At 52.2% G+C, this 22,388-nt stretch overlaps 1 protein-coding gene across 3 annotated transcripts; it reads left to right on the forward strand.

Annotated features, from left to right (window-relative positions):
* Nucleotides 1–391: 391 nt before the first annotated feature.
* AMER1 (APC membrane recruitment protein 1) lies at nucleotides 392–17,572 on the forward strand. Of its 3 annotated transcripts, XM_041001040.1 has the most exons (3): nucleotides 392–541; nucleotides 6,366–6,498; nucleotides 14,035–17,572. In XM_041001040.1, exon 3 carries the CDS (start codon nucleotides 14,135–14,137, stop codon nucleotides 17,570–17,572), a length of 3,438 nt encoding a protein of 1,145 aa, XP_040856974.1. In that variant the 5' UTR covers nucleotides 392–541; nucleotides 6,366–6,498; nucleotides 14,035–14,134. The 3 variants fall into 3 exon arrangements, with proteins under 3 accessions (XP_040856974.1, XP_040856994.1, XP_040856985.1); XM_041001060.1 differs by lacking the exons at nucleotides 392–541; nucleotides 6,366–6,498 and adding an exon at nucleotides 11,688–11,796; XM_041001051.1 differs by lacking the exons at nucleotides 392–541; nucleotides 6,366–6,498 and adding an exon at nucleotides 12,956–13,507.
* Nucleotides 17,573–22,388: the final 4,816 nt, after the last annotated feature.

A 22,388-nucleotide genomic window follows, 5' to 3' on the forward strand; every position in this document is an offset into this window, starting at 1 on the left:
TAGGGAGCTGGAGGACGAAAGCAGGCGGCCGCGGAAACGCGAGCGCGTGCAAAACCGAAACCGAACTCCAAGGATTCCGCGAACCTCATTCGGGCGGGCCCAGCCCATACAACCGGCAGTGTAGCCACGCCGCCACCCGCCTGGCGTGGGGGCGGGTGTGGGGAGCCCCAGAAAGAGGTTCCGCACCCTCTCCTCCTCTTGCCAACACCACGCCCGCGCTTATTTGCATTTAAAGAGAAACGCACCTAGGAAAACAGTGGGCAGGCCGGGGCACGCCTTCCCACCATAGCTATTGAGTCATCAGCCTGCCAATCAAAGCACGGACGCCCCACCCTGTGGCCCTGGAGTCCGGAGGGGGGAGGGGGGAGGGGGGAGCTGCCCAAAGCCTGGGGAAGGGGAGTCAGTGCAGAAGGTGACTGGAGCCGCGGCGGCGGCGCCAGGAGCAGCGGTGGCGGCGCTCTCGGCCGTGGCAGCGGAAGATACAGCCGCGGCCAGGGCTGCGCAGCAGACAATAACTGGGCTGGGAGCCGGACCCGGCCGGGTAAGTGTTGCGCGCAACCAGGAGCCCCTCCGCCTCCGGGCGATCGGGTGCATTCCCGCGTGCTCCGCTCGGGTCGCCTGGTGGAGGGCGCTAAGGACTGGGTTCGTAGGAGTTCGGGCCGCCGGCCTCTCTCCTTCACAGTCCGCTTTTGCAGATTTTGTTCGGTGAAGGGCCGAGCGGGTCGCCAGTCCCTCGGGCGCGGGCGACCAAGGCTGGGGGTGGGGCGGTTATGGAGGGTGGGGAGGGCGGGCTAGCTTGGGCCATGCCTCCGGGCTCTGGGGGAGGCGGAGATGGGCCCGCACGTGCTGCCTCGCAGTCCCAGGAGGGGCGCCGCCAGCCCGTATCCCAGGCCGTGCATCTGTAGGCCGGGAGCTCCGCAGCTTTGTTGTAGCACATTTGCTGGAACAGCTGTGTTACGCGGGTACGGCTCACCCCGATGGCCCTGCTGCGGCCCCTCCCCTCCGCTGCGCATCTCTTGCCTCTCCCTCCTCTCTGCGGACGAAACCCGCGCTTTGCCTCCAGCCCCACGGGGACTGGCGTCGGAGTGGATTATTCTATGCACACTGGCCGTCCGCTCTCTAGAGGAACTCCACTGGGCCTGAAGGGAGCTCCTTTGGGCCTGTGGGCTGCCCACTTGCTTTTGGAACCTCGGCCTGGTGGCCCCAAGCACCCGCGCCCCTCTTTCTGGGCCTCCAGGCGCAGCTGGCGCCCGACTTCCCGGGCAGGCGGGCTACTGGTGGGTTCTTGCCCTGGGTCCGAGCTGCAGTGCAAGCTACTGCTTGGGTTAGATCTGCAGGACCGCTTTGTCTCTCCCTTCATCTCGCCTCTCCTCCCCCCCACCCCGCCCCTTGGAGGGGCACTGGCGCGCTTTTCTTTTGGCCCTCCAGTTTAAAAATATCCATAGGCAGTGTTGTGGGAATTTCCGTGCCAGCGGCTGAGGAGGCAGTCATTGTAGTAGGGACTGCACCATCTCTGTGTGTGCAAGGACTGGCTAGGGAGGCAAGCCCGACAACTTCGCAGTTACTTAAAATACCCAACCCTCCAGGCCGCTGTCATTGTCTGCTGCAGGCACCTCTGACACTGGTGACCGCCCAAACGCCGGACTTTGCCTGGGCTCTTCCAGCAGTGAGGGGCTGTGCCTGCTACACATGCCACAACGCAGTCACCCAGGCGGCAGCTTGCCTGGTCCGGCAGAGCCAGCCTCCCTTTGGTCATGTTCACCAGCGTGGGTCGCAGGGTCAAGGCGAGCCTTGTCCCGCACACACAAACACCTCCCTTTGCGGCTCTGCCTGCTTGCCGCAGGAGCGTGGGCACGGAAGGGCGGAGGGCACTGCGCTGCTGGACTCCCTGCCCCACCCATGAGGATTCCAGCCCCGCCCCCCCCCCCCCCCCGCAGCTCCCCTCATTCAGCCCCACCCACTGCACAGCCCCTGCACCATGGTGCACCTCTGGCAGTGAACTCTGTAGGCCTGCTCGCGAGGAACAGGAACCTGGCAGGCTCTTCTTGGACCTTTGATCAACCTGTAAGGGTGGAGAGCCCCGTGGGCTGCAGGGCCCTGGCCGCCTTCGCGGAGAGGGGGCGGTAAGACCCAGTAAACCCCTGACTTAGGCAAAGGCAAGTGGAGACCTTTTTGACACCAATCAGGACTGCAAACAACATAGTTGCCTCCCACTGTGACATGGCCTCAACATAAACCTCCAGTTGCAGCCAGATCTGTCCAGTCCCGAGTGGACCCAGCTCCCTGCCTTGTTGAGACCAACAGTCACATGAGACGTTTGCTCCACCTAGCCTCCACCTGGTCAGAACCTCTTCCCCGGGCAGGCCCCAGTGCCAGGTCTGGCTTCTTGGCACCCTTCCTGCCTCCCCTCTGCCACCCATGATGACTTCTTTTTACCCCCATAGCTCCTTCAAGGCCGCCTTCATCTCCTGGGCATTTGGGCTTCAATTACCATAGAAGGCAGACTATAATTAAGTTTTCCTACCTCTGTTTTGTCTCCCTGATAGCATTGAAGTCTGGGTTCTTTCAGAACCCCTCAGAGAAGCAACTCAAACTTGGGCCTCTGCCACAGCTTTCCGAACCTAGCAGTGGCAGGGCAGTTAAAGACCGCTCCCAGGGACTCGCCGTTTTACTTGGCAGGGCGTCTGAGAAGACCTTCCACCTTTCCAGCTTGTGCTTATGTGCAGGCACAAGTGACTAGAAAAATGGTACTGAAGGCTCAGATGTTTATGAACATGCTTAATGAGAGTGGAGAAGGGGTGTTTTTTTTTTTTTTTCCAACTACAAGAGCAAAAAATAGTGGTGGGTTCCATTTCCCCCTTCAGGAAGCTTTGAATGTGCACTGCTCAGACCCCAGGTTTTGCATAGCTTTGATGGCTAACTCATGAGTCTATGGGGACACTACTGTGCAGAGGGAGGAAAGACCAGGATATGCTGGATGACCATCCAGGGAAGTTGTCAGAAAATCCAAGGATTTGGTAGGCAAAGAGTTAGCAAAAGTCAGAGTGGAAAGGAATGGGTGGCAGGCAGGGTGAGGTGGCCAACAGACCGAATTCTGCTTGCTCAGAGGGAGAGAAGAAGTTGATGTTGAGTACTAGGAGTGCCCAAGCACCTGACTGTGGAGTGAGAATTTTCTGCTTTCTGGGAAAGGGGACAGTGAAAATAGGGAATTGAGGGCCTGGCACAATGGGCTTAAATGGCTAATCCCCCCCCCCCTTCAAGCACTAGGACCCGGTAAGGGGCTCCTGTTCATGTCCTGGATGCCCCATTTCCCATCCAGCTCCCTGCATGTGTCCTGGAAAAGCAGTAGAGGATGACCAAAAGCCGTGGGACCCTGCATCCACTTGGGAGACCCAGAAGAAGCTCCTGGCTCCCGGTTTCAGATTGGCTCAGCTCCAGCTATTGCGGCCACTTAGGGAGTGAACCAGCAGATGAATGACCTTTCTCTGTCTCTTCTTGTCTCCATAGATCTGCTTTTGGAATAAAAATAAATAAATCTTTAAGAAAAGAGGGAAATGAGAGATGTTGACATTTCTCTCTCTCTCTCTCGCTCTCTGTCTCTCTCTCTCTATATATATATATCATAATAAAAAATAGGGTTTGGGGAGGGTTTTTAGAATGGGGTCTTAGGAGGGCTTGGAAGGGCACTGGTAGGGCAGCTAGGAGGAGTTGAAAATGAAGCTGGTTCAGGTTTGGTTCAGGTTATCTCCACAAGGAAGTTTTACCAGGTCAGCTTTCCTCTGCCTTTTTGGGACAAAGGGGAACAGAATGGAATCTGGATCCTAAATGCCATTGCGGTGTAGCTGAGAAATGTCCCCCTGGGGCTCTGCTTACCCCTTCCCCTCAACTACCACAGCCATTGGGGGAGCACCAGTCAGGATTGAGGCCTGCTGAAGGTCACATAGCTATTTAGCAAGAGGCTGTGACCGCCTGTGTGTGCGGCAAATCTCTCCCCAATGCCCCAGGCTCTGACAGCCTCCTCTCCAAGGCAGATCTCATTAATCGGCTCCTCCTCTCTCCTCCCCCTTTAGAGGCTCAGTTAACTTGGAGGCTCCTTCTGGGGAGCCTCTCTTTTCCCGTGCCTTTTTTTTTTTTTTTTTTTTTTTTTGTCTGCCTCTTGGGTCTGTAATCTGTTGAGGGTTGAAAGTTTCAAAAAGAGAAGAGTGCTTGGGAGAAGCTGCCAGTCTAATGATTTCTTCCTGGGATTGTGGAGGTGTTAAAATCCTCTCTATATATCTGACTTTCTAATAAAAAATAAATCTTTTTTTTTTTTTAACTCCTCAAGAACTGTTATATTTTTGCTCTTGGAAAGTGTACGTGGTTGGAGGGACTGTGGGGGTGTGCGTGGTGGGGAGAGGGGACAGCACTGCCCTGCTGATCAGGATGATTAGGGAATGAGAGAAATAGCAACACCCCTGGCCTAATAGCTGAGCTTTCTTGTATGATTGAAGAGGAACAAGGAATTTCTAGCATCTTCACTTGACGGATAGGCACCTGCGGCTAGAAGCAGGGATGTCCAACATTTTTCCATCAATTACCCTGCCTCAAATTCTGCCCAGACAGATAAACTAGGTGACAAAGACTGAGCCCCTGGAGAAGGTATTTCATACCCTCACTGCGTCACTCATTCCTGGGTTACCAGGAAGTTCTTTTTCAGAGCTAATCCGAGCCTCTCCTGCTGCAGTTAAACCTTCCAAGAGTTGTTTGTTTGTGTTGGGGAAGGGTGTGAGGAGAGAGCAGCTGGCCAAGATTGCTCTTCTGCTTAACACTCCACTGGAGCTTTCACAGGCATTAAAGCATCTTTCCACCCCTGGCTGCAGTTCTCTGAATTAAACAATCGCAGTCTTTCATCTCCTCTGCTTCGTCTTATTTTTGAAACCCGTGAGTATGTATCTGGCAGGGCAGGTTGGGAAACCAGCACCTATTTGCATGTGCTTGCGGGTACCAGCAGCAGGAGAGTGCGTTGCTCTCCCTCCCCTGTTGAGATTAGGAGAATAAGTGGACGGTGGATGAAATGGCCCGAGGGAGCCTGGCGGGGTCTGAATCAGGCATACTTGTGCTGCGGGGGCCTTTGCAAACGTTTGATGTGCATTTCTTGTCCCAGAGCCCTCTTGGCTTTCATCTCCTACAGGTTTCCCCTCACCTGCTGAGCCTCCTAGCGGATACTAACCCTAGCAGGCTCCAACCAGCTTTCTTCAGCCCTCCCTCCTCTTATCAGCATCCCTGCTGGGAGTTGCAGCTTTTTTTTTCAAGGAAAAGAGGCCTTGGATCTAGAGTGTTCCGGGCCCTCTGCATGTATTAAGAATATTCCAAAGCCCTAGTATATTTTCGAAGTGTAAAATATTTGGGACGGGGGTGGGGAAGAGGAGTACAGCTGTTTCCTAATGCACTTCTTCTGCAGTGGTGGACCGAGTCGAACAGCTGGCACAATTACAAGCCCTCCTCTGGCCAAGCAGGGCAACCTGGGTCACGCAGATCCTCTGGTCTAAGATTCCATTTCTTGATGGGGAAACTGAGGCAGAACAAGGAAGAGATTTGCCCCAGGACACGCCTAAGTCCCAAGCTCCTGGCCCCCATACCAAGCTTCTTCCTGCAAGCTTCCAAACCTCCCTTTCATTCCACAGTTTCCCATATAAGGTATGGGAAGAGGGGTGGCTACCTAAGAAAATCTCAAGTCTTAATGGTCCAGTTGGCCCAGCTGTGGAGCTGCAGGCTTTCCTTGGCTGCCCTATCATTATCTGTGTCGCCAAGGGGAGCTCTTCTCTTATCTGCACCAGTGGTAGCAGAAAGAGGTCCCATTTCTTACCTCACCCTTGCTGGGCTCCTGCCGACACAGCGAAAGCCTACAAACACCTGCAAACACCACGTTGGATCCTTTGCTTGGGAACCTGAGCGGGGAGTGGCTCCCAAAACCCCAGGTGATGAGTGGGAGCTCAGTGGTCTGAGGAGAAAGCTGAGGCATCAGGAAAAGTCCATTTGTAGGGAGAGGCAGTGTCCGGGTGACTTTGTCTTCCAGACTCGAAGGAAGTTAACTGTGTGTTTGGGGCCGGGCCAAGAGGCTGAGAAGAGAAGCCTGGAAACCTGCAAGACACATGTAGGCAGAGCAAGTCTTGAAGGTCAGGCAAAAGCGGCTTGGCCCCGATCCTGTAGGCAATGCGGAATAATTTGATAAGTAGATGAAGGATGCGCTGAAATCAGGGTTGTAAGAAAATGAGTCTGGCAAGGGTGTGCAGAATGCCTGCGCGGGGAAAGCGGGGAGGACAGGGGGCGGGGTTTCGGCATTGCAGCAGGGAGCCCGGTTAAGAGGGTTGTGTCCATCTTCTCAGGAGCTGGAAAGCAGAAAGAGACTGCAAGCCACTGCAAGGCAAGGACCGTTTATTGACCATCTGTTCCACGCCCAGCGATCAGTTTGCTTGACATTGATCATCTCTAATCCTCACCACACCACAGCCCTGCATGGTAAGTTAGCGTTTCCTTCATTTTCTGAACAAGACCCCTGGGTCTCAGTGATCAGCAGGCCACTTTGGGAAAGCGCACAGCCTCGTGGGGGGTGGGGGGGGATGGGAGATGAGGTGAACCGGCTTTCCAGTTACAGGTTGGCAAGCCCCAGCCAAATGTACGCTGCTCGGCGGTGTTAGTTGCAGCAACTGTAAGATGAAGGATGGCCCATTTATGAGAGACAGATGACCCAACGGTATCCTGCTAGAGTCAGTGAGGAAGGCTTGAGTATGTGAATAAGTCAACCAAAGGGCTTCTAGGGGAATGATGGCAAAGACGGGATCTCGGCTGCCAGATGCCTCCAGGAGAAGTAGCCCTGAACAGGAAGGCTTCCAATTAGAAGAGTGGTGGTGATAGGGGCAGCTCGTGGGGGTGGGGGGGGGGAGGATAAGGCAGCAGTCTCTGTAGTTTCACTCTAGGGTACCCAGGCCCTGAAAGCACAGTTTTTGGGGAGCAGGCCGTGCGCTAGGTCGTTCTTTTGAGTTCCACATCATCTCAGGCTTCATTCTCTTGAAAGAGTTTCGCATTCTGCGTCTAGGTCTGCATTGGCAAGTTTCTGGTTAAGCCTCTTTTGGGCCCCTTGGATTTATCTCCTGCGGAGAATGGGAGGAGAGGGACGCGTTCCACGGTTTTGCGGGGGAGGAGTGCAGCGGGAGTTTGCTGATGAGGAGAGCAGCCGCAAGCTGGGTTGGCGGGGGCCCTGGAGTGTGAGGTCTTCAGGCTTTCTGGAATGTGCTGGGCGGGGCCAAAGCAGCAGCAGCAGCCAGTGAGGACTGGAAATGTTGCAGAGAAAGCTCAGCATGGCTGGGCCAGGAGTGGGCTGGGAGGGACAGATGATGGCTCTTACAGGTATGAAGGAAACCTTTGCAATCTTTCATGTTCAGTCTTTCTTGCCTGGCCAGTGCAATGAAATGGCACGAGAAATTAAGACTCCAAGACATCTGGGGATTAGTGTGGCTCTGTTACCTCCTGCTGTGGGAGTCTCTCCCTAAGCCCAGGCACACTTTGCTTCTCTGTGACCGGGAGTTATTGTCCCCCACCAGACCTGACTCATGCATGCTGGGAAGAGAAAAACAGGAGTGGGGATGGGGAATGTTTTGTAAAGTGGTAGGTATGTACCCCAAGTGGTTGAAGGATGTCTGTTGATTAGCATTTCCTCTGGTGTTGACACTTTGGCTGAGTTTGAGTTTTGACCCTTCTGGCCTGGCTGAAGTACTCAGAGATTCGAGAACTCTTAGCCTGTAGCCCAATCTTTTGGGTCCTTAAATATCAAAAGTTGGTTAAGGGCCCGGTGTGGTAGCCTAGTGGCTAAATACTCATCTTGCATGCACTACTATCTCATATGGGATCGTATCCCGGCTGTTCCACTTCCCTGCCAGCTCCCTGCTTGTGCCCTGGGAAAGAAGTCAAGGACGGCCTGAAGACTTGGGACCCTGTACCCATGTGGGGGGCTTGGAAGAAGCTCCTGGATTCGGATCAGCTTAGCTCCGGCCTTTGTGGCCACTTGAAAAGAAGTTGGCTAAATGAGCAAGTGCAGCCTCCTGTTGGATAACAACACTGTCACCCTCATTTACCATTTGGAGAAACTGAGGCCCAGAGAGGTTTGTTAATCTACTTAAAGGACCCCTATTCAGTACCGACTGAGGTGGTTTTATGGCTAGAAATTGCTCAGTCCTAATTTCAATAAAGTAAGCAATGTGGATTGCTATAGTATGTTGAGTTTTTGCTTTGTACTGACTCATGTGGTACTTTATAGACATTTTTATTTACTGCTTATAATAGCCTGAGGAGGTATGCATTCTTTGGCCTCCTTGTACAGTTGAGGAAATGGAGGTACAAGCATATGAAATAGTTTGCTCGACTTTTCCCAGCTGGAAGAGGTGATTCCCGTGCAGAAATGGCTGGCTCCGGATAGGGGTGGGAGTTAAGTTCTCATCTTCACTGCTGCTTGTTTAATTGCCTCACTCTCCCACATCCAGAAGGACAAGATGGGTTTTGAACAGGCTACCCTCCTGGAAGCCTGCTTGGAACAGGCCTGGGAAACCGGAACTGGCCGAGGCCGTGTCTCTGGAGCTGATGCGTATATCCGCATACTTCTCTTTCTTCCCTAAAGTCAGCCTTCTCTAAGTTGGCCACTCTGGCCCCCTGAAGACTGGGCTGGGAACACAGTATGTAAAGCTCGGTCTGCAGATGTTCTTTCCTCTTCCAGAAGTGTCTCTGGGGTGGGTCTGAGGCTGGTCTCCTGCCTGTGTTTGAAGCAGAAAGGAGCAGACAGAAACTCTTCCCAGATGTCCAGCCTTCCACTGGTCCCACGTTGGTCCGAGGATGGCTCTGGCAGTAGGGATGGCCCTGTTGCTTTCTATCTCAGCCTGCTTCATGCCATGAAAGCAGTAGCTGCTGCCAGGGGTCCATGCCAGGGATGCCAGAGTATATCCAGAAGGCCTTTTGTAAAGTAGACTGCAACACTGATCAGGAAGCCTGAGGCTTCCTGGGACACTTTCTTGGCAGGAACCTTGGGGGAAGCCCACCCTAGCCCGGAGGAGCTAGAGTCTGTCTCTGCGGTTTTCTGCCCACCTCACTTTCCTGATGGTGCTCAGCAAAGGCAGCATTGCTTATTGAGGAAGGAGAGTTTGGGGAGCTTGTAGAGTAGCAAGGAATGCAGAGAAGTTTGAGTTAGGTTGACTAGGTGGGGTAAGGTGGGTGACTGCTGCTGTGGGAGACCCTGCCAGCCTCCTTCCCAGTGTCTTTGGCCACTCAGGCTGACATAGGAGCAGATGGGAGACATGGCTCTGAGCGGGAGAAGGTACGAAGATATGAGAGAGAGAGAGAGCGATTTCCAGACTGATTCTTGCTAGCAAGATTAGGAGGAGGGCCTGAGCTGGGAGTTGGGTGTGTGGGTAAGGAGAGAATCTCTGTCCCAGAGACATGGTCTTGCATGTTTCGTCCACCCCCACCTCTTAGGAACAGGTCTTCTCATGCTGCCCCTGGCAGAGAATTGTGTATAGATCTACACTTTTTAAAACAATATTTATTTTATTTATTGTTGCAAAGTCAGATATACAGAGAGAAGGAGAGACAGAGAGGAAGATCCTCCGTCCGATGATTCACTCCCCAAGTGAGCGCAACGGCCGATGCTATGCCGATCTGAAGCCAGGATCCAGGAACTTCTTCCAGGTATCCCACACGGGTGCAGGGTCCCAAGGCTTTGGGCCGTCCTCTACTGCTTTCCCAGGCCACACGCAGGGAGCTGGATGGGAAGTGGAGCTGCCGGGATTACAACCGGCACCCATATGGGATCCCGGGGTGTTCAAGGTGAGGACTTTAGCTGCTAGGCCACACTGCCAGGCAGATCTACACATTTTTAAGGCCTCTTTTTATTATTTATTTTTATTGGAAGTCAGATATACGGAAGAGGAGAGACAGAGAGGAAGATCTTCCGTCTGCTAATTCACTCCTCAAACGGCTGTCATGGCTAGAGCTGAGCTGATCTGAAGCCAGGAGAAAGGAGCTTCCTCTGAGTCTCCCACATGGGTGCAGGGTCCCAAGGCTTTGGGCTGTTTTCTACTTCTTTCTCAGGCCACAAGCAGGGAGCTGGATGGGAAGTGGGGCCACCAGATTTAGAACGGGAGCCCATATGGGATCCCGACACATACAAGGTGAGGACTTTAGCCACTAGGCTACCACACAGTGCCCAAGGTGCCTCTTTTTTTTTTTTTTTTTTTTTTTCAGGATAAGCTTGCCACCATATGCCAAAATACCAGATGCAGCAAGCTAGGAGTTTTTTTTTTTTTTTTTTTTTTTAAAATTCCAGCCAGGTGGGAATAAAGGAGAGGGGCAGGGTGGTGAAGAGTGGTAGGAAAAAAAGGGAAATATCTCCTACCATGGTGTCAGGAAGGGGTTGCAAGGAAGGGTAAAGGGGCAAGATGAAGGAGTACTAGGGAATGGCCGGCTGGGGAAGGGCGCAGGACACCCAGGAAAAGGAAGAGGAAGACGATGATGTTCACATGTTTTGAAAACCTCTTCCCAGCTCTCCTTTTCCTGTTTCTGTCTTTGACCATCTGCCCCATTGCTCCTCTCCTTTTTTGTTTTGTTTTGTTTTTATTACCTTGCATTATGTGACACAGTTGTAGGTACTAGGATTCCCCCCACCCATCCCCCAACCCTCCCCCGATTCCTCAAACATTTGTTAACGGAAAAGACACAACGCTAATAAAATGAACCATACATTCAGCTGTGTTCTGAATGGTGATTCCAGAAAATTTTTATCAAATTTCTCTATTTTCCACTGTAATTTATATTGATAGTTCTGCTATTTGTAATGTTTATTTCTGAGCATATAGCTTTTGTACTAGAAATTTTCAACCATGCAGCATAAAAAAAAAACGATATCTTTTTTTTCAGATAAATATATACTACGAAACCAAAACCAAAACCAAAAACAAAAACAAAAACCTCTTCACACCTGGCTTCCTACCCACATGACCAAGGCCGCAGATCTCCCAGGGCCCCCACAAAAAATCGCTTTTGCATGCAAGATCTGCTGCTTCCCAAGAAACTGGGATCTGATCTGGAAGGCAGTAATAATGAGAGTCATTCCAATGTTTCTCATTTGAACTGTACTTTGCAGTTTTCCAAGGGCTTTCTGATGCCTGTGATCAACATCTCATCCTCACACCCTCTGTACTGGGATTGGAGATGAGTGGGAAAAGGTAGATAAGCTATTTCTCTCACAGTAGTTCACAAGTGTCTGAGGCTCAGTAGGCTACCTTGGCCTACTCCAGGTCCCTTGGCAGATGGGATGCCGGTACAGCCTGGACCACAATCTGGTGGCCCAGGCTTCTTCCTGCATACACCGCAGCTGCCTGTGGCAAGGAAGGGGACAATACAGGAGGTACTGGTAGGCTGACCTCTGCTCACACAGAGAAGAAGCAAAGGCAGGAGGAAGCCTGAGAAATGACTGCCTGAAAAGCAGCCCTGTAGGTAATTCACTTTTTCTAATTCTCACTGTTTCTCAGACCTCCAGCCCCTGGCAGGATGGGTTAAGCTTTGAGTCACAAGGGTCCCTCAAGTTTTTCAGTTGACCCTTGAGTTTTCCTCGAGGCTGAATCACAGTTACAAGTCCCACCTATCCCTTCCCCTTGAACCACTGCCATTTCTACTCCCTCCTGCCTGACAAAGCCCACACCAAATGCCTTTTTCCTCAGGGCAGCTTCTCTGAGCCCAGATGATGGCTGTCTGCCTGCCAAACTGACTCAAGAGGTATGATAACAAGTTACAAAGAATGATGTGCCACTACCCAGCTTGCAAAAGAATGAGCTCTGTTCTTTAGGACTTGTGTGGTATTGTGCTTTCATACTATTAACATACAGGACCAGCCCCTTGTACGTGTAGGAACTCCCTACACGCTTGGGCTGGAGGCACCTCTTCTTGGTCTGTTCTTCAGACCAACTGCCTCTCACATAGAAATTGCGCAGGAAATCCCTTCTTCGTGAATCCCACAAAGGGGAATACTGTTTCACCCCAACTCTACCAGCCACAACACCATAATGGTGACCCTGTCAGTAACTTCAGGGCTAATGTGAAAACATCTGTGCTGTGGAAAATGGGAAACTCCTGGGAGATGACAAGGCACCTATGCCCATCAGACCCTGGGGCAGAGAGCTCTTGGGGGAGAGTGTGTGTACGTGGAGAGAGAGGGGACCAAAAGCATTGTCTATTACTAGGCTGCGATGGGAGAGTGTGGTGTCAAAATGTGCCACCCAGAAAAACCCCTAACTGGTGAAACTGGTCTCTGCAGAGAAGGGATGAGATGAGTTGTTTTTCTTTGTTTTTTTTTTTTTCCCCTCTTCTGGATAACCAGCCATTATCTCTCTCCAATTTTGGTGTTTAGTTCTGCAGAGTGTTCTTGATGAAAGCTTGCATCATGCTGATGATTGAAGTGTTAAGCCAAGCAAGGCAACAAGCACAAATTAATGTTTGCAAGAGAGGACTAGGGGCTCCAGGAGGGGGTCTTCTAATGAAGCTAAAGTACAGTTACCAGCTTCTCTTCACCCCATGCTGGTCCATGGTCTCCCACTGTGTGTTGAATGGTTGAATATTATTACCATTGTCACCAATCACAGGGCAAGCTTGCAGATCAACTGCTCCTAGACAGCACTGATTCTCTCTCTCTCTCTCTCTCTCTCTCTCTCTCTCTCTCTTTCTTTCCTTCTCTCCTTCCCTCTACATCCCTCATCCCAACAGTTGTTCTGCCTCTGCTACCACCTTAGGTTCCCCCACCCTGCTGAAGGTTGCCCTGGAGGGGGGGGGGCACACTGGTGAGAGGCATGTGGAGTTTTAGCAGCCTGCTTATTGTTCCAGCTATTGACCAACTACAGTCAATAGAATACATCAGGTGGGGTGGGGGGGGGAGGAGGAGGTATGTTTGGTAGGTTGTGGTTAGGCCTTCTTTTTATTCCATCTCTTTTGGCATTCAGGTATTTGTAGGATTGGGAACCTAGACCAGAAGGCTGTGGGTTATATAAGATTTATTTGATTTGCTGTTGAAAGCTTGTGTCACAAGCAAGGTGTAGAGCCCTGTAGGATCATTGTTTCAAAGGACTCCCTTCCTAGAGAAGGAGCTAGATAGGGGCCAACAGAACCAGGGAGGGGACTGGAGAGGGAACACTTGCTTCGTGTTTCTAAAGGGAAAGTTCTAAACCTCATGGGTTCCAATCAGAGGGCAGTAAGACCCATCAGTAATGATCCATCACAGAGCCTCAAAGAGGAGGAAGGGGTGGTAGCCTCTGGGATGGAGGGCACCGAAGCCCATAAAGTACCTTTACTGAGGCTGCCACATCACATTACATTAGCAGGTCCTGGAGAGCAACCCTGGTCTTCGGGTCGGGAGCCTTGCTTTCTGTGGTGCTGTGGGATGGAACATGGTCAGACAAGTAATTCTTGGAGCCCCAAGCCCTCCCCAAGGCAAAAGGTCAGTGAGAACTCAATATAATGTGAAACTGAAGCCTGGAGAACCCCGTGAGGACTTCATGGGTTGTGGCCAGATGCTTTGAAAAAATCCTGTGGCTCTAGAGCCAACCTCCCTCCTGCCTTAACACACATCTCCCTATCCCTTCCCCTTTGAAAACTGATGATCACTACCTCTTTCCCTTCCCCACAGCTGATTACACCACCTGACGTTTTAGCTGTCTGCAGCTTTTCCCTGCACAGTACTTCCCTGAGGTTAGGCTGACCTGACGGGAGTGGACCCAGTGAGACCGTAACAGGTGATGGCCGCCTGTGGCTCTGTGTGCGATTTTGCTGCCTTGGGGCCCGGAAGGGGGCTGGCCAAGGCAGTGGAACATATGGAATAGATTAACATTTCCTCCACATTTCCCTTTTCTTTCTCTCTGATTCCTGGCAAGCCTGAGGCCACTGACACCTGTGCAAACAAACCCAGCCTGAATGCTTGCTCACCAGTGTCTGTGTCTCTGTCTTTGCCCCTCTCGTGTCCTGCAGACCCTACTGTGATGCTTCCGGACTGATGAAGTTCTAACAGTGCCTGCAAGGCCGAGGCTGCGTCTCCAGCTCTAAACATACTGGAGTTGTCCCCTTTGCCATGGAAACTCAAAAGGATGAAGCTGCCCAGGCCAGGGGAGCGACAGCTTCTGGGGATACCCAGGACCAAGGGGCAGAAAAAGGAACCAAGAGGAACAAGGCAGCTGAGCCGACAGAAGGGCCGGCATCAGAGCCACCCTCGTCTGGGCCAGGTAGGCTGAAGAAAACTGCCATGAAACTATTTGGTGGCAAGAAGGGGATCTGTACCCTGCCTAGTTTCTTTGGAGGGGGACGAAGCAAAGGTTCCAGAAAAGGCAGCACCAGGAAGGGCCTGAGTAAAAGCAAGACCCACGATGGCCTGAATGAAGCCGCTCAGGGCCCTGAAGAGATGGTCAGCGAAGGCGCTGCCTTGTCCCTACCCTTGCCTGAGTCACCCTGCCGGGTTCCCAGCTCCCAGAGTGCCCACGGGGCTTTGGAGACAGGCTCCAGGTGCAAGACATCAGCAGCTGGAGCCTCAGAGAAAGCTGCAGCCGAGAAGGTTCCCTCTGCGCCCAAGCCAAAGAAAGGCCTAAAAGGCTTTTTCAGCAGTATTCGTCGTCACCGGAAGACCAAGGTCACTGGGGCTGAGCGCAGTGAGTCAGGGCCGAAGGAATCCGAGGGTGCTCGAGGCAAGCCTCACGAGCACATGAGCTCCATGCCTCTGGCCCCCTCTGAGGAGTCTTTGCAAGCCCTGAGAAAGGAAAACGCCAAGTCCCCACTTGGCCCGGGGCCCCAAGCTTTTCCAGCATCTGAACCTTCACCACCAGCTATGGAGAAGGTAGTCTGTAGAGATCCCGAAAACCCTGCAGCGGCTTGTGCTTCGGCACTGGTGCAGCCCCAGCCTGGCCCCGAGGCCGGGAGCCCAGAGGAGCCCCACAGCCCTGAAACAGGTGAGAAGGTCGTGGCAGGAGAGGTCAACCCACCAGGTGGTCCTGTGGGAGACCAGCTGAGCCTCCTGTTCGGGGATGTCACATCCTTGAAAAGCTTCGACTCTCTGACAGGTTGTGGAGACATCATAGCTGAACAGGACATGGACAGTATGACAGACAGCATGGCCTCCGGGGGACAGAGAGCCAACCGAGATGGGACCAAGCGAAGTTCTTGCCTGGTGACCTATCAAGGAGGTGGGGAAGAGATGGCCTTGCCAGATGATGATGATGAGGAGGAGGAGGAAGAGGAGGAGGAGGAGGAAGAAGAGGACGAGGAGGTAGAGGAGGAAGAAGAGGAGGTCGAGTTAGAGGAGGAAGAAGAGGAGGTCAAAGAAGAGGAGGAAGATAATGACTTAGAATATCTGTGGTCAGGTGCCCAGATGTACCCAAGACCCAGTATGAACCTGGGCTACCCTCCCACCACATCCCCAGGCCACCATGGCTACATGCTCCTTGACCCCGTTCGGTCTTATCCTGGCCTGGCACCTGGGGAGCTTCTGACACCTCAGAGTGACCAGCAAGAATCTGCCCCTAATAGTGACGAAGGTTATTATGACTCTACCACACCTGGATTTGAGGACGATTCAGGGGAGGCCCTTGGGCTGGTGCACAGGGACTGCTTGCCCCGCGACAGTTACAGTGGAGATGCCCTCTATGAGTTCTATGAGCCAGATGACAGTTTGGAGAACTCCCCACCCGAGGATGGCTGCCTTTATGACCTCCATGGTCACAGCTCTGAGATGTTTGAGCCCTTCATGAACTTTGAGCCCTTTTCTTCCTCCCGGCCACCTGGGGCAATGGAGACAGAGGAAGAACGCCTGGTGACCATTCAGAAACAGCTGTTGTACTGGGAACTTCGGCGGGAGCAGCTTGAGGCCCGGGAGGCCCGTGCCCGAGAGGCTCAAGCCCGGGAGGCCCAGAACAGGGAGAACAGGGAGGCCTACACCCGAGAAGCTCATGCCAGGGAGACCTACGTGCGACAGCCCCACAGCCGGGACCCTCGTGCTGGGGAGTCCCGTGCCCGCGAGTCCCGTGCTCGAGAGGCCCAAGCCCGGCCAGAGAAGCCCATCTTGGAGTATCAGATGAGGCCCTTAGGTCCTTCGGTGATGGGCCTGGTGGCAGGGCCGTCGGGGTCCTCTCAGACATCCTGTCGGGGAACTACCTCAGCTTTCCCTGCCACTTCGGGCAATGAGCCGGACTGGAGGGACTTCCGTCCTCTGGAGAAGCGATTCGAGGGAACCTGCTCCAAAAAAGATCAAAGTACCTGCTTGATGCAGCTCTTCCAGAGTGAGGCCATGTTCGAACCGGACGTGCAGGAAGCAAACTTCGGAGGATCACCCAGGAGGGCCTACCCTACCTACTCACCCCCAGAAGAGCCAGAGGAAGAGGAGACCGAGAAGGAAGGGAATGCCACCGTGAGCTTCTCGCAGGCCCTGGTGGAGTTCACCAGCAACGGAAACCTCTTCTCCAGCATGTCCTGCAGCTCTGACTCTGACTCATCCTTCACTCAGAATCTTCCTGAGCTGCCCCCCATGGTGACCTTTGACATTGCTGATGTGGAACGCGAAGGAGAAGGCAAGTGTGAAGAGAACCCTGAGTTCCACAATGACGAAGATCTGGCAGCCTCCTTGGAAGCATTTGAGCTGGGCTACTACCACAAGCATGCCTTCAATAACTTCCACAGCCGATTTTATCAAGGCCTGCCCTGGGGTGTAAGCAGCCTCCCTCGGCACCTGGGACTACCTGGGATGCGTCATAGACCTCCACCTGCTGCCATGGCCCTCAATAGGAGGAGTCGCTCCCTTGATACTGCAGAGACCTTGGAGCAGGAGTTCTCTAATTCTCACCTCGCCCAGGGCTATGTGGAGTCTGATGAGTTCCAGGCTCAGCAGGAAGATTCCGATGAAGAGGAGGAAGAGGAGGAAGAAGGAGAATGGGGCCGAGACAGCCCCCTGTCCCTCTATACTGAACCGCCTGGAGCCTATGACTGGCCTGCCTGGGCTCCCTGTCCTCTTCCCATTGGGCCAGGTCCTGCTTGGATAAGGCCTGGCCAGTTGGATGGGCCTTCGAGCCAGTCTGCATATGGGCAAGCAACCTGTTGTGTGCCTCCTGTGGCCAAGTCAGTGCCACTCTCTGTACCAGTGCCAGAGCCAAGGGCATCTGAAGAATCCAGGCCTCAGTTAGCTCGACCATCACACCTACCCCTTCCAATGGGTCCATGCTACAACCTTCAGCCCCAGGTTTCCCAGAGTATGAGGGCCAGGCCTCGAGATGTGCTGCTGCCTATCAATGAGCCCAGTTGCTCCTCCAGTTCTGGAAGCTTTAGCCCCAGCCCTCTGCCCCAGGCCAAGCCTGTGGGCATCACCCATGGCATCCCTCAGCTGCCCAGGGTCCGGCCTGAGCTTCCCCAGCCTCGGCCCAGTCACTATGGGGTTTCTGGCCTTGATCTGTCAAAGGAAAAAGCCGAGCAAGGTGCCTCTCTCCCCACCAGCTACTCCTCCACTGCCGTGAATGGAAGCCTAGCCAAGTAGTCACCCTCAGTGCGGAGTGGGGGGGGCATGGGGCCTGAGCATGTGAATGGGGATCAGGGATTGGGCAGGGGGGGTGGTTGGGGGGTGCTGTTTAACTTGAAAATCCTTTTGGCCAAGGAAAACTGTGAGTTTTCACCTTTGTTTTCCCACTTCCCTCTCCTGCTATCTATGGCCACCTCCAGCTCAAGTACATCTGCCCAAGGAGGCTGCTGCTGCTGTGCCCCAGTTTTTGCTTTTGGGGTTTCTTCTCGTGACCCTTGCAGGGTTTAGGATGCTGTAATTTTGTGCCTATTCCAGTTGCTGCATCAGTGATTATATATGTATATATATGTATACACGTGAGTATATATACATACACATATATAGCATGCATCCTTGACACAGGCTGAATCCTTAGCACCCTTCCCCTTCTCCCTAGTGAATGATTAACCACTGACAGGCAGCCAGGTCTGTACTGCCTCACTTTTGGGGTAGGGGACTTGTTTGCTATTAGCAATGTGAAATGAATGGTACAGATCCAACCCACTCCCGTTCCTTTTAGCCTTGGCAGAGCTGCCATCATTACACCTGGTGACTAGAAGCTATATGTCCCAGCTAGCTGTCCTTAGAGAGGATCAAGTAGCTTGTGGCTCACTGCCTACTGCTGTGGACTTTGGTATCATAACCAGCTGGGGGCCTTTTAACCTGGCCTGCCATAGCTTGCGTTGAAGACAAAAACACTAATCCCCTTAATGGAGTCATTGACTTTGTCCTGTTGCAAAGAGAAGACAAAATAAACTTGTGTCTGTCTAGGACCTGCCATAGAGTCTTGAGCTCTGGAAGAATAGATTTTTTTTTTCCCCTTCTTCCCGTCTTAAGCCTGTAACTGCCTGAGTTGCAGATGCGTTTGCATCATTTTTGTTCTTTTTTCCTCTGAAGGGAGTTCTCATAATCTCATCACAAGAAGCCAGGTCTTTGAATTGAGATAAGGAAAGATTAGCAACCTCAATTAGGCTTGACTGTAGGGGTTGGGAGGGGTTTTGTTGTTGTTGTTGTTGTTTTGTTTTGTTTTGTTTCTAGGATGCTGGGGAAGCATAGAGAAACAAGGCCAGTTTATTCCAGCCAGTGAAAGAGGGGCTTTCAGCCCTTGTGGTGTTCAAGGCAGCCTTTTTTTGCAGGGGAAAACTACTCCCCATCTCTGCAACCCAACAGAGGAAGTTCCTTAAGCCTTGACCAGCCCTTCATTTGAACCCTGTAAAGAGGCTCCAGCCTTGCAGTCCTGAAAAAGGATACCAAAGGTGTCTCCGCTGCTTTTCTGGGCTCTGGAAAGAGCTTTCATATTCTGATTAGCCAAGCCCTTAGCTTGGCTAATCAAAGGACTGGGCTTCTTGAGAGGAAAGACCTGTCCTCACTCTGCCAAGCTCCAGGACTGTGATTGGCATGGAAGTCAACAGCCCTTTGTGGAATGAATGGCATCCTCCCTTCTAGAAGCATCCATGCAAATTTCATGCTGGGAATACTGGAGGACAAGAATTTGCTGTCCGGAAACATCACAGACAGTCTGATCTTACCAGGCGTGACCACTTGTTAATCACCCACACAAGAGGGTTCCTTTTCAATTTGTTTCTCGGAAATGGCACATAAAACTTTTTTTTTTTTTTTGGCCTGGATATGTTGACACAAATTATGATTCTTGTCCCCTGCCCTACTCCTGGGCTACACCCCTCTTCCTGCCTGTTAATAGAAGTCAACAGGGCTTTTGCCATTCCTGAGACACAGCAATTTAGTTTGGGAACAGATGCTGTTAGCCCTCTGGGTCAAGATGATATTGTGGGAAAACTGTTCCATGCCTGTCTTTGGCGCCATCTATCAGTTTGGAGCTGACCCTGTACAAAGAGTAGACCTGGAAAATAGAATCTGCACTCCTGAAGGCACCACATGAGTTCACACGGTATCAACGTGACCCCTTCAAGTACCAACCCCGGTCCTGTAAGCTGACTTTGGTGGCTGCATCATGGAGAAATGCATCTGTCACAGAGCTGAAAAATCAAAGAGGGTGTGGAAGACCCTCTCGCTCTGAGCACACAATTCCAGGAGAGAAGTGCCCAAATCCCAACCATCTGGCCACTTACCAAAGTTGTTTTGGAAAAATGGGGCTGTAATTGGCCTGGCTGTTTGGCAGGAAGTAAATATTCACCAAATGCCTTTACCACAGGGGAAAACCCACCTCTGGCCTCTTCCTTCAGGGCAGCTCAAGCTCCTACCTGCGTGTGAACTGTACCAGCTGCAGCAGGCAGTAGAGCCATCACCAGCCTCCAGAGCCCATTGGAGAAGGGCAACCAGCCTACCTGGGAAGAGGAAAATGAGGTGGTCAGTGTTTGACCAAGGACTGAGAGCTGCCCTTGCGGTTAGGAGGGCAGTCAGAGGCTCTGCTTGTGAGGAGAGCTTTTAATGCCCCGGCATACTGAGCCATGGAAGGTCACACGCTGCAGAGGAATGCTTGGGGCTGAGTGGGAGTTCAAAGTTTGGACAGCGTTGCTGCCTGCATGTCCCTTTGCTGCCCTGACAGAATTTTTGCCATAAGAAGGGAGGAGTCGGGATACTCTACAGAAACAGGCTGCTTTGAGTGTACAGAGCCAAGAAGTTCATGGTTGAACCCCAGCTGTAACCTAAAGAAGGAAGGAAGACCTGGCTGGAGACATGTGGTGGCGGCAGCACAAGGTGACACTGGGAGAATCAGCCAAGCTCCAGACTGACCCCAACATGGGCCAGTGTTTGCTTGGTTGACACCAAATATGCCCCAGATGACCAAAGCTGTTGATGCCGTGTGCACCTCTCCTGGGCTGTGACCAACTGAATATTATGTCTCCATGGCAAAGTTCTGGGGTAATGCTTTTGTATGTGAATACCCAGTAGCCCTATTTAGTGCCAGACATCTCTGATCCTGAAAATTCCCAGATGAGACCAGTCCTTGGGGGACCAGTGAATGTGGATAGAGAAGGCAACCTAGCAGGCCTCTCCCAGGGCCAGGATGCCAGTTTCTTGGTGCTTTAGAGTCTCAAAAGAAGCCCTGCTTTGGGGCCCAGTTAGAGCCAGTCCTGCCAACTGGCCTCAGCTTGGGTACCAGGCTATAAGCCTCCTGGGATAAAGGCTTCAATAAACTCCAGTCTCCCTCCCTCCTCAGTGCCGTACTTAGAAGGGGATAACTTCTCACACCCAGGAGGCTGGGCGTATACCCCTTGTCCTGCTGCCAGTGGCTTTCCCACCTGTGCCAGTGCCACCACCCTATCTGCCCTCAGCTCCCAGGCCCAGTTGCTAGAGGGAAGCTTGGCGGGGGGGGTGGGGGGGGACGACGACTTAGCAGGGAGACTTCAAGTTTACCCATGTGTATGTTGCATCCAAGTTGTTTTTAATATATATATATCAAAAGTCAATTATCTATTTTTGTATTATTTGCATTTTATATTCATGGAAAACAATGTTTATCAATTGTTCTTTTCTGATATATTTTATTTTTAAGCGGTGCTGTTTACAGTTTTAAAACAAAACAAAGATGACACAAAATACGCTGCTGCTTGCGCAGAGGGCTGGCATCTCAACTGCCTAGGGCCCTCCCTCTTTCCCTCTCCCTACCTCTGCTGTATTTCTCTGTCCGCTCTCCCCGCCCCCAACCCTGCCCCAAGATAGAGACAGCAGAAGAGGCCCAGGTACTGAAGACAAATGCCGGGTGAAGCAGGCGTGTGGAACCTGGTAGCCAGCGTGTCATATAATGGCTTTATTTGGTGTTTTTCTTTTGGACCCCACCTTCCCTGTGTGTAGACCTTCTGAGAATACTTGTCTCTTGCTTTTTTCTTTACCCTTCCTCACATCTTACGCTTTTTGTTTTGAAAGCAGAGTGCCCATGTTGTGCTATTTGTTGTGTTGAGTTTCTCCAAAGAAGCATTTTGGGGATATTCTCCACCCAGTTGGGAAGGCAGGGGGTTTCAACCATGCCCCTTTTTCTCAAGAAGCTGGAGGAAACGTATGGTGATGATGCTCAAAATATCAGAAATCGACCATTCCGTTGAGGAAATCCTTACGTGAGACTTTTTAGGAGCGCAATTGATTGTGACATTTTCCCAGAAGAGACTTTGGGGAACTTCTTGACCCTTCTTGCTGCTTTGGGAGAATCTCTGCCCTGCAACCATTACCCCTCCCCAACCCTGCTCCAGCTCACACGTGGATGATACTTTGGGGAGCCATGACTGTCAGGGTGATGGCTCGCTGGCCTCATCCACCACTTTTCCATTCTATGGTTAGTCACTTCGAAAAAGAAAATCCACACGGGCATGTATATCTGTAGGGTTGGGTCTTTTGAGAGGCGGGGCTTCAATTCTTGTTACTATTGGTGCTTATTTCCTTGCTGTATATGGAGTGGGGGTGGGGGGAAAGAAAACAGGAATGTATATTTAGGTCATGTTAAATGAAATGGCTGGGGGAAGGAAAGAAGAAAAGAGGAACCATAGGGCATCGTCACTGCAGGTGTAGCTTTCTCTTCCAGTGCAGGAAGAGGAGCACGGCCCCTTGGCTGGGCCTCAGCTTCCCCTTCCCTATCCACGAGGCACCACAGAATCACCTGGGTTGTGATATCTCCACTCTGGCTCTCACTAAATGTCTGGATATCTTGATGCACTTCCTGTTTGTTACAGCATCTGTTTCTTGCTGAATGCTAAATAAACTTCTGGGTTCAAGAGGGACCCCCCAGTCACTAAAGTGCATTACTGTGGTTTGTTCCCTAACAACATGCCCTGTGATCCATTGGTGTTAGGTTTGCCCCGGAAGGAAAACTGAGAAACCA

Source organism: Ochotona curzoniae, unplaced genomic scaffold, assembly GCF_017591425.1.
Source record: "Ochotona curzoniae isolate NIBS_2020 unplaced genomic scaffold, NIBS_Ocur_1.0 contig_1274, whole genome shotgun sequence".
NCBI lineage: Eukaryota > Metazoa > Chordata > Mammalia > Lagomorpha > Ochotonidae > Ochotona > Ochotona curzoniae.